The sequence below is a fragment of the Montipora capricornis genome, chromosome 8 (assembly GCF_036669925.1).
Source record: "Montipora capricornis isolate CH-2021 chromosome 8, ASM3666992v2, whole genome shotgun sequence".
NCBI classification, from domain to species: domain Eukaryota; kingdom Metazoa; phylum Cnidaria; class Anthozoa; order Scleractinia; family Acroporidae; genus Montipora; species Montipora capricornis.
Genome location: NC_090890.1, coordinates 27,860,874 through 27,870,873, shown reverse-complemented (window position 1 = coordinate 27,870,873; position 10,000 = coordinate 27,860,874). Strand labels below are relative to the sequence as shown.

General features: G+C 38.3%; 2 protein-coding genes across 4 annotated transcripts in view; one reads left to right on the top strand and one right to left on the bottom strand.

The window, feature by feature from the left end:
• The window catches only part of LOC138060788 (lysosomal aspartic protease-like), a 9,234-nt gene extending 6,540 nt beyond the window's left edge, over positions 1 to 2,694 (bottom strand). Inside the window, exons 1-2 of the mRNA XM_068906654.1 lie at positions 2,525 to 2,694; positions 1,344 to 1,618 (exon numbers count right to left, since the gene is read on the bottom strand). Of these exons, the coding sequence (XP_068762755.1) occupies positions 1,344 to 1,618; positions 2,525 to 2,586 (337 nt within the window). The 5' untranslated portion in view covers positions 2,587 to 2,694. The remainder of the gene's footprint in view (positions 1 to 1,343; positions 1,619 to 2,524) is intronic.
• A 20-nt stretch (positions 2,695 to 2,714) lies between these two features.
• Positions 2,715 to 10,000, top strand: part of LOC138060778 (BLOC-2 complex member HPS5-like) — a 39,986-nt gene continuing 32,700 nt past the window's right edge. The window contains exons 1-6 of one of the 3 annotated variants that reach the window (XM_068906640.1): positions 2,715 to 3,073; positions 5,749 to 5,859; positions 6,791 to 6,852; positions 7,380 to 7,434; positions 8,157 to 8,288; positions 9,709 to 9,857. In XM_068906640.1, the coding sequence (XP_068762741.1) occupies positions 2,936 to 3,073; positions 5,749 to 5,859; positions 6,791 to 6,852; positions 7,380 to 7,434; positions 8,157 to 8,288; positions 9,709 to 9,857 (647 nt within the window). In that variant the 5' untranslated portion in view covers positions 2,715 to 2,935. Of the gene's footprint in view, positions 3,074 to 3,415; positions 3,540 to 5,748; positions 5,860 to 6,790; positions 6,853 to 7,379; positions 7,435 to 8,156; positions 8,289 to 9,708; positions 9,858 to 10,000 lie in introns of those variants that run through there. The other 2 variants (XM_068906642.1, XM_068906641.1) reach the window with 2 other exon arrangements.

Here is a 10,000-nt window from a genome sequence, read left to right as displayed (position 1 = left end):
CCGGGCTGCCATGAAGGAGGTTGTGAGTTCGACTCTGGCCGAACCAAAGTGCTGCCTTTGTAATAGCATCCGCAAATGGTTAGACTTTCAAGTCTTCTCGGATAAGGACTATAAACCATAGGCCCTGTCTCACAAATATCTTTGATGTTCATAGGTTCCCTGAGGGACATTAAAGAACCCGGTGTTGTGGCTGTCCTTCGTTGAGGGTATGGGTGGGTGGGTATAGCAGGTCCACATCAGCTGTATAGCTGCCAATGCTTCAACCTGCTCGAACAAAATTAATAACAAACAAACAAACAAGCAGGGCTGGCGCAGTGGTGAGAGCACTTCCTTCCCACAAATGTGACCTGGCTTCAATTCCCAGACGCTGTGTCACATGTGTGTTAAGTTTGTTGGTTCCCTTCTCTGGGTTGAGAGGTTTCTTGTGTAAAATAGACACTGATTTTGCTCATTAAATCTACGGTTATCCTTCTTCTCAATCTACATGATGATTAAGCCACTTAAGGACGTTTGCGCCCAAAATGTTCCCACTTACAGATTTTTTTTGAACTTGCCACGCATAAAGGTAATGTAATGATCTACTTTTGCCAAAAAGGCAAAAAAAATGGAGGGTCACCAATTGCTCATTTTCGAGATATGGAGCATTTTTATAAGCTTGCGTTATTTTAAGACGATCTTAGCTTACAACTGTCAGCAATGAAAAAAAGCTACATTAGTGAAATTTAGATCAGGTAAACATACTCAGTTCAGCAAAACTAATATAACTTAATAAACTTTTGCAGCTGATGTCTTTTTCTGAGGTGAAATAGACCTTGAAAAACGATACATATTAGTCTAAGAAAGAAAACTTTGGTAGCATGAGAGCATAAAAGGCAAAATATTTGTAACTTCTCATGTACAGATTTTTTTTGTTTTTTTCTTAAAATGGACAAAATAAGGAAAGAAAGTGATCTACGGAAAGAAAAATGGGGGTCACCCAGCATTCAAGGGAGTACAATCGCTGCAAAGCTTTCAAAGCTATTGTCTATTTGCACTGTCACGTCATTGTGTGACATTTCTGAGAAGACCTGGGTCCACAGCTATTCCATGATACCACAAGCTTTCACGTTCCATTCTTGTGGAAAATGTTCGCGCTTTTAGCATCATGTTTACCTTCGTGGTCTGTGATGCATGACGTGTGCATGACATCACGAGAAAATGAGCAGTAGCAATGGGCGCGAACGTCCTTAAATCACTTTTCTGTCATTGAAAGATTTTAAATTGTCACCTTTCATAATCCGCAGAACAGACTCATTGTTAAATAGGATCTATCATTTTGTTAACTGTTAGAATATTATACTTACAACAGGCAACATCTGTGAAAGGGCACTTCTTGGACGGAACCCATAAATTGGAAGAACCAGTATCAAAAACAACGTTGAATTTTTGTCCAGGAGTTCCTATCGTGATTTGTCCATAATACTGGGCATCCAGGTAATTAGACAGTGGTTCTGGGTCACCATATTCCTGAGTGTACTTAGAATGCGATTCTTTTTCTGCCTTTTCCAGCAATTGTTTCTGTGAGATTCCAACCTCACGAAGGGCAGCTCGGGCTGTTTGCATTTTATGCAATGGGATTCTAGGACAGATTATAAAATAATTAGGATAGCATGCGCACTCTCATTGGTCAATAGCTGTGTTTAGATGAGAGTATGGAAACACAGCTGTGACATCACACGAATTTTGATTGGTTATGTATTGTCAGATGCGCATTTCGATTGGCTGGTAGGAAATACGAGTGTGTATCAAGAAAATCTCTTTCAATCTAAAAGTAAAACAACCAGCATTTTCCTTCATTTGTCAAATTGTCTTTGAGAAGTATTTTATAAAAGCAATAGAGGACTTTTTTCCGTGTTTCCATAGCCTCATGAATTTAAACACTCGGGGGAGTTGGAAGAATTCTTGACAGTTATGCAAACCCTTGACTGCGTCTCGGGTTTGCATAACTGTTTCGAATTCTCCCAACTCCCCCTCGTGTTTAGATGAGGCTATGGAAAAAACGGAAAACGTCCTCTATTGCTTAATCAAATCATTGACGTCAGCCTAATCTCAGCATGAATGAGGATGTTAATTATTAAGTGATGTAAAATGGGTACAAAATGGGTGCAAATTGGGTCCCACGAATTACGTTTTCCGAGTGCTAGTTTCCTACTGCAACGAAAGCGACACTTTCATTCACCAGTGCTGTAGAGGAAACAACATTTCCAGAAACAACAAGGAAAACAGATCGAGCTGTGATAAAAGTTGAATTGAGGTTACAAGCATAAATTCAAAACATGAAATTATTTCGAGTATTTCCAAAACTAACTGAGATAAAACGATTAGAACAAAAGTTGTTCCGAATAAAGATGGCCCAGACCTTTCACTTTTATAGCACGGTTACATGTATGTCGCTGTGTTCAATCTGTGCATGTTGTGGTCGTCTGTACGAAAAGCGAAGAAAATTTAAGCTTATACGGTTTCGTTTCAAGATCAAGACGCTTACCTTATAGCAGCCTGAGAGAGGCTGAGGATGGAAAGAGTGAGAAAAAACGCTGAAAACTGCATGATCGCCACGTCCCCACAAGAAGCGGATAAAGAATAAAAGTTAGAGGAACGGAAAGAGAATGAAGAAGCTCTTTATATGCTAAACCACGTGATACACATCACGGCCTTGTCACGAGACACGGCACGCAATCACTAGATTTTGAATGTATAATAACTGCTATTTTACTAGCTTATCAACTAAAATTCAGAAAAAAGAAAATCTTTTCCCTCACAAACATATTTTTTTGAGGCCTTGCAAAGACTTGCAAATTTTAATATTATTTTCTGTAGACCGACACTTCCCGACGGTTGCCCTTACAAAACTGATCACAGTAGTGCCAGTCGACCGTGCTGCACGGTCGAAAGAAAGATGGCGGCTGAACTGGGTGCACAGGAAGTTCGTTGGAGCGGTTGGACGTCAATTGCTGGTGAATACGGGGTTTTGCTAACGGAGATGGGCTCTATGGAAGAGCTCAATAATCCTATTAAGTCTTACCCGCGAATAAAGGTTTGTAATAAAAAGCTGCGCATGCATAGAACATGTGATATGCTGGTTTTTCAGTTTTTTAGAGCAACAAACTCTGTTAATACATTTTTTTTATTGGTCTATAAATACCAACAATTCGATTTAAATTCGGGTGTGACAGAGACTCTCGAGTTCAGGGCGCGATGCAATACACCCGTGATGATGCATTTGTTTTTTTTGTAATTTTAACTAAAAATGAAATTATGATGGGATAATTTATTTTTAACCCCAGCAAGCTCATCAGCTGAAAGTGAGCGAGACGTCAGCCGAGATCCTCGAGTTGTGAGTGGACTGTATCACAAGCTCTCAGGAAAAGCTAGTTTACCAGATTTATGCACCTGTCACTGTAAACCCCCCTCACCCACCCCAAGGAAACATGGGGCATGGGTGGGGCTTTGTGGTGTCTTTAACTCTCCATGACTCTCTGCCTTGCCCAAGTTGGAAAGGGGTAAGAATATGCACAGTAGGAAGTCTTTGACCTCTTTAAAGCTTTGCTCTTATGAGCATGTCTTTTAGGGATTTTCCCATTTGAAAAGATATGAGTGGTGGCTGGTTTTGTATCAAGTGCCAATTTTTTAATAAAACATGTTTAATTAATTAAGGTTTGGCACTGCTGGGTGATACTGTGTCACAAAGCCCAGGGCAAGATGTCTTTAGAGATTTCATTCCTTTGCTTCGGCGCTGATTCCCTTTCTGTGAATTTGATGTCTGATAGGAGTGTCTCAATCAGACATTTTAGATAGCCTCTAGCATGGAGACGTGATTTGAATTTGTAAATGTTCTCGTCAAAGTTGTTCTTGAAAAAGTAGTGCATAGAAGTCTTAAGGGCTTTTCCCTTCACGAATCCTTTTTTTTTTTGGGTGGCTGGAGGAAAAATGAGCATACTGAAAGGTTTCAGTCGGATTGAAGTGTGTTTTTATATCCAGAATGGATTAATTTTGAAAACGTTTGCCTTTGTATCCAGCTGTGTCTAGAAATGTGGCTTCAGTGTTTGAGATCTCAGCCGTAAAATTAATTTGATGGTAGGGTGGTGTGAGTTTGCTTGTGTGATGAACTTGTCTATATCGAGTTTGCTGACATTCCACAACGAAAAAAATGTTGTCAATGTATTGTTTCCAAATCATTGGCTTTATGACACTTTTGCTAAGAATCTGTGTCTCAAGATCAGCCATAAAGATATTTGTAAAGGCAATGGCCATTGTAGTACCCATGGCGGTACCGTGAATTTGTAGATAGTTCTTTCTGTTGAACTGGAAAGAATTCTTTTTGAGCATGAGTCTTAGCATTTCTTTGATCTAGTTTGTGGGGATTTTTTGTGAAAGTTTTCATATGCTTGGCATAATGTAGTGATTCCCTCTTCATGTTGTATATTTGTTTATCATATGACTGGCTCTGTGAGCGAGCAAAATAAACCAAATCCTGTGCTGTGATTGGCGACCCGAGGGGACAAGATAGAGTGATACAGTGACAGGTGCACTAATGTACTGCAAACTTAGACTTTCGATCAGCTTTTTTTAGGTCTTTTTGTAACAAATACAACATGTCTGGCCCAATGGAGTATATTACATGTATATGTCTTAAGAAAATTCATGCTTGCAGAAAAGAAAAACAAGGAGATTTGTCATTCGAAATTCTTTCGGGAACTTGGGAACTTGGGGATGCGATTTGAGCCTACAATGGAGGAAAGTCTTTAAAAAGTTCAAAGTCGTTTTGATGACATGTTTAGGAGACCAGGAGATTCATTCCGGATCAGGGGGAGGTGGCATAAGTGGGTTGGGGTACGTAAGTTTGATTTCCCTCCAGTTCACAATCATGTTCCCCTCCACATGACTTATGTCTCAGGAAATGCAGGGGCTCTAGAGCTTTCTTTTTTACAAAAATTTATGTGATACATGTAATTTGTTAATTATTGTCCAATACCCCCATGAAATCTTACCCAGTTTCTTGTCACCCCCTGAGACCCTAGAGGCAAATAGTGGAAAGAGAGAAAGATCACTTGTGCTGAACAGATGAAAAGAATCATTTCAGCTCAGTCAATAACCTCTATTTATTTTTTTCTCAGTGCGTGAGTGGGCGGAATTCAACAAATCCTGCAATCTGATTGGTTTCGGGAGTGTGCAGAATTTTCTCTTCTGGCCCCCTCACGGTGGGCGCAATCCTAGCCTTGGCTGCATGAGCTGGTGTGATGACCTTAAATTTCCATTTTTTTGACACTGAATCCATTTACATGCAGAATTTACTTTTTGTTAGACAAGAGGTTTGGAAATAGAAATTCGAATAAAAATATTTCTCTTTGAAACGTTCAGTTTTTAAGTCCCTTTAATACTACATTCGCTATGAAGCGTGGTGGGAGTCAACAATTAAAAAGGTTATTTCAGAGAGGAAGGCAGAGAAAGAGGAAAAAAAGAAATAAGTAATTTACCAGCGAAGGGTCAGTCCATATAACGAAAAACTGTGACTTCAGTCTTGAAAAAGTTGCCCTCAACTTGCAGCCTCGGGCAGCATTTTCAAGACTTCATTCACAGTTTTTTGCTACACGGACCTCCCAGCTGGCAATAACATAATTATACATTTTCCTCCAAGCTTACATTTAACTGCCATCTCTGGAGCTGATATTTATAAGCTTAAAAGCTTACAGTGTTTTTATTTCTCTTTAGTACACCTGCATGACAGCTTCAAAGAGGTATGTCGCAATGGGGTCTAGCACTGGAGGCATTTATATATTTCACCGCCAAACATTAAAACATTCCAGGTTCTTAAGTAGCAAGGTATGATCATTGTGAAATGACCTTTCTCTTACTCGAATGTTTGAAGTACTTTTGACATGTGTAAGTGTTCGTCATGTGGAAGAGCCCCAGCACAACCATGGACAAAGCCCAGGGGGGAGGCCCGGGGGGTGAATCCCATATGAAAAGAGGAGGGATGCTGGTCGTCTTGCTTAGGGGTGTAAATTTCGGATTTTGGTCTCACTTTAATAGGGTGCTCTGGCAAAACACAATCATGTGTAGCCGTGAAGGTCTACTTTAGGGTTATGCGCAAAGAAATATAAAAGTGTACGTACATACATTTACAATTTAAATTTATGTTTCTTCACGTTGGTGAAAGTATAAGATTATAATGTCTTTGCCATCATTATTAAAGTCACTGTATTTTTTATTTATCTGTGTTTTAATATGGTCTCTTTTAGGGGTCATAAAAAGCCTGGGCCATGCCCATATTGGTCTCCTTTGGAAGTATAATTTGAAATTTCCGGCATGCATGCATGAATCTTCTTATAAACACTCCAGCCTTGAAAATGCCTTGAAAATCCCTGGAATTTTATATATCCAAAATTCAGCATGACCCCAGTGCCAGGAATTAACACTGGCAGATTTTTTTCTTTATCATTTTTTTAAAAATGCACCTCTTTATTTGTGATAATTTGTAGAATGTTCTGGTTGATGAAAGTCAGGTTAACATGATTTCAAGCATGTGCACGTGCAATCAAAAAGAAACTTCCAAATCAAGGAACTGTTACAGTACATGTAGATTGAAATAATTTTACCCTGATCTTGGTGGAAGAATTTTTTTTGGATTTGACCCATTTTACTGTTGTTTGAAGCTATTAAGCCCTTCCCACCCAGATAGGAAAATTTGCCATTCTGTGGGACCTTTGATAAGGTCTCAAAGTTTATTTTATGCCATATTGTTGCGTCCTAGGATGGTCCCATTCATGTTGTTACTTTCACTCAATACCGTAGTCTTTTAGCTGCAGCAACAAGGTACTACATGTATAAAAGTGTTTATAATATTTATTATTGTTGCTTAATGTAAACTATGTGCAGGATTCCTTTTGTTTTGTTTTTGGGAGACACGCATCCCATGGATTGGTTGATTCAATTTGATAGTTTCATGATAGTTCCATCTTGTAACATGACGATTGTAGACCATTCGTGTAACATATGTTCCAATGAAATGTGTCTAGTATCGTAGGAGTTTACATGGTCTCTTACACTGTGATTAAAAATGATTTTTGGCTCATCATCTTCAATACAAAAAGGAAAAAATTTACCAGACTGAGTATGATTGCATGAAAAGAACTTACTTGTGCAACCTGTAGGATTGCATGTTTGAAACACACTATGTGACTAATGTGTATGATAGCTGCCCGTGTAATTTGGTACTAACAAATGTTTTACCTCTTTATAGGGTACTTTTACTCATCATTTGTTGATAAAACATTATTTTTTTTTAAACAAAATTGTTATGGTATTAATACACAGTATATGCAATGTGTCTTAATTTTTAGTCAAGGCATTGTTCATGTTTGGGAAGTGAGTTCTAGGGGCAGAGGAAAACCAAAGGTGAGATGAAATTGTTATTTAATTTATTGTACTGGTACACTGTACCTCATGGACTGTTAAAAATTGTGATAAGACATTCCATAAAACACTCCATGATAAGAATGGTTAAAAGGCCTAAAATAATCAACTTTTCTTCAGTGCTACCGATGTCATTATAATTTGAGTTAAAAGTGTTCATGAGAAATTCCAGTATAAATTATGTTATTGATGCTGAAAAGAACTATACATGTAAGTACTTCGTTGACCAGAAATGAAAAACTGACTGAGTAACAATAACTGATTTGGTTTAATCTTATTATCAAATACAAAACATGGACCACATATGGAGTCTTTCAAACTGGGCTTTAATTGTTTCTCTGTGAAAAACATATGAAAGACTAAACAAAACCTTGAATAATTATTCCTCTGAACTGGACTTCTTGCAAGTAGGCTGTGCAAACCTCCGTGAATGAGATATGCTTACTTATTGCCAAATTTTTGTGCCCAGCCAAAAACTTGATGTCATTTAATGTGAAGGAAACCTTGTTGGAGTTTTTTTGCTCTTACAAATACATAGTTGTTCTTTTCCATACACACATTTTACCCAGGGAAGTTTTAAGTAAAAATCTCTTCTATATATATTTTCAAACCTTAAAATGGTCTTTCTTAAGTCTTTGTCATGATTTCTAAATTTAAGTGTTATACTCACCAAGCATCTTACAATAATATTCCTAACTTTGCAGCTTATTCGGAGATCAGAGGAGCACAAAAATACAACTGTCACTGCTCTCGTTTGGGACAGTGATGAGGGGCGTGTCTTTGCTGGTGACATAATGGGTGTGGTCAGTGTTATTCATGTTCCGTTACCAAGCAAGGTAATAGAATGTCACAGCAAACATTGTTTTAATTTGTTTTTGTTTTATACACAGGTGTTGTTGAACTAGCTTGAGATCTTCTGGAAAAATATTGGTTGTCTTGAGTTCCTTTTTTTGCAAGGCTTGGAACATAAACTTCTATGAAAACCACCGATCTGTGGAATGGGCCTGAATTACTGAGTCACTGCCCCGCCCACTTTCGTTTGTAAATTGTTCAAATAATTCAAGGTGTTGTTTTCAATGCTACATTTCAGGCCAGGGAACCTTTCTTGCACTCGAAGTAACAGGGAGTCATGATGATGGTTGCACTTCCATTTCCCCCGGCCTGGGAATCGGGATTTAGAAAGCGTATCTTTCCATTGTTGTGGTTGTTCCGGTACACACTGATTACGAAAGCTGGCTACTGCTCATACCGTGGGAAAGGAATTTTGTCAATTGAACTGAAGTGGGTGGGGCAGTCACTCCACAGATCAGTAAAAAAAAAGGAACGAGACCATAGTTTTCCCATTACGGACAGAACAAGCTAGTTCAATAAGGTTTTTTAATAATAATTATATTGGCTCTCCTGTACTGGGTTTTCTACTCCTTGAGTCTTGTTTATTCTTTTGTGGTGCTTGTCTCTTTGTCTTCTTCTGTTAATGCCTCTCGAAAGTAAATATTCATACTGGAATGCCAACATGACTAAATAAGGAAATGGAAACAGAAAATGAGAACAGTTTGGCAAAGCTGCTTTCTGACCGGTCCATCTTAGCGGCCTGTATTGCAAAATTCAGACCACTCAGAGAACCAATCAGAATTCTCCTTTTCATCTCAGACCAGTTTCCTAACATGTATTTAATAATACCAGTGCTGGAAATATTTTTTCTTTATTCACAGGACATATGTCCTTTCAAATCTTCATTTTGGTCGGACATTTGACAAATTGGACCGGACATAATTTATTTACTGACAACACCTTGAAGAAGATAACTCAAGATGTGCTGGTGAGATGTTCGGTCATCGTGTCCGATCATAATGTGAATTTGGCCGGACATTTTCAAAATTTGGTCGGACAATGTCCGATGACCGACTGTTATTTCCAGCACTGTAATACCCATTAATCTTAAGTGCTACAGGAGTAGATCAGGCCTGGAAGTTTTGTATTGGAGCTGATCTCTTGTTTAGGGATTTTTGAAATCTACTATAATAGGTGATTACCTATCCCAAGATTAAGCCCATCTAACAGGATAGATGGGTACACTCTTTACATGTTCAGTCTATCAATTTGGGAAAACTGCACAAAGTTTTTGCAATCGTCCAGTTATATTTTCAAGTGATGTTCTTGTAGCTGTTGCTGGCATTCTTACTAAACCTTTGTACTACATGTAATAAATTAGTGAAGACATTTCTCTTCTTTAAAGAATTATTATTAATATTTTAGCTTTCACCCTCTGTAAATAAAAGCCGCCCTCTGCTCCATACCTCAAGCATTGTGGCTAAAGCACAGACAGCTATTGTTCAGCTAGATTGTGTTGGAGATAAGCTCCTAGTATCCACCATGACCAAGTGTGCTATTGTGGATCTGAAAAGGTTTGTTTAAACAGTGTCACCTAGGTAATTTTTGTGACAATGTCATTCTTATCTTTGAAATCAAGTCAAAAGAAGATCTTATCTGTTATGGTGCAACTTTTTCTTTGGATAAAAATTGTTCAAACTTAAGTTCACTTTTGATT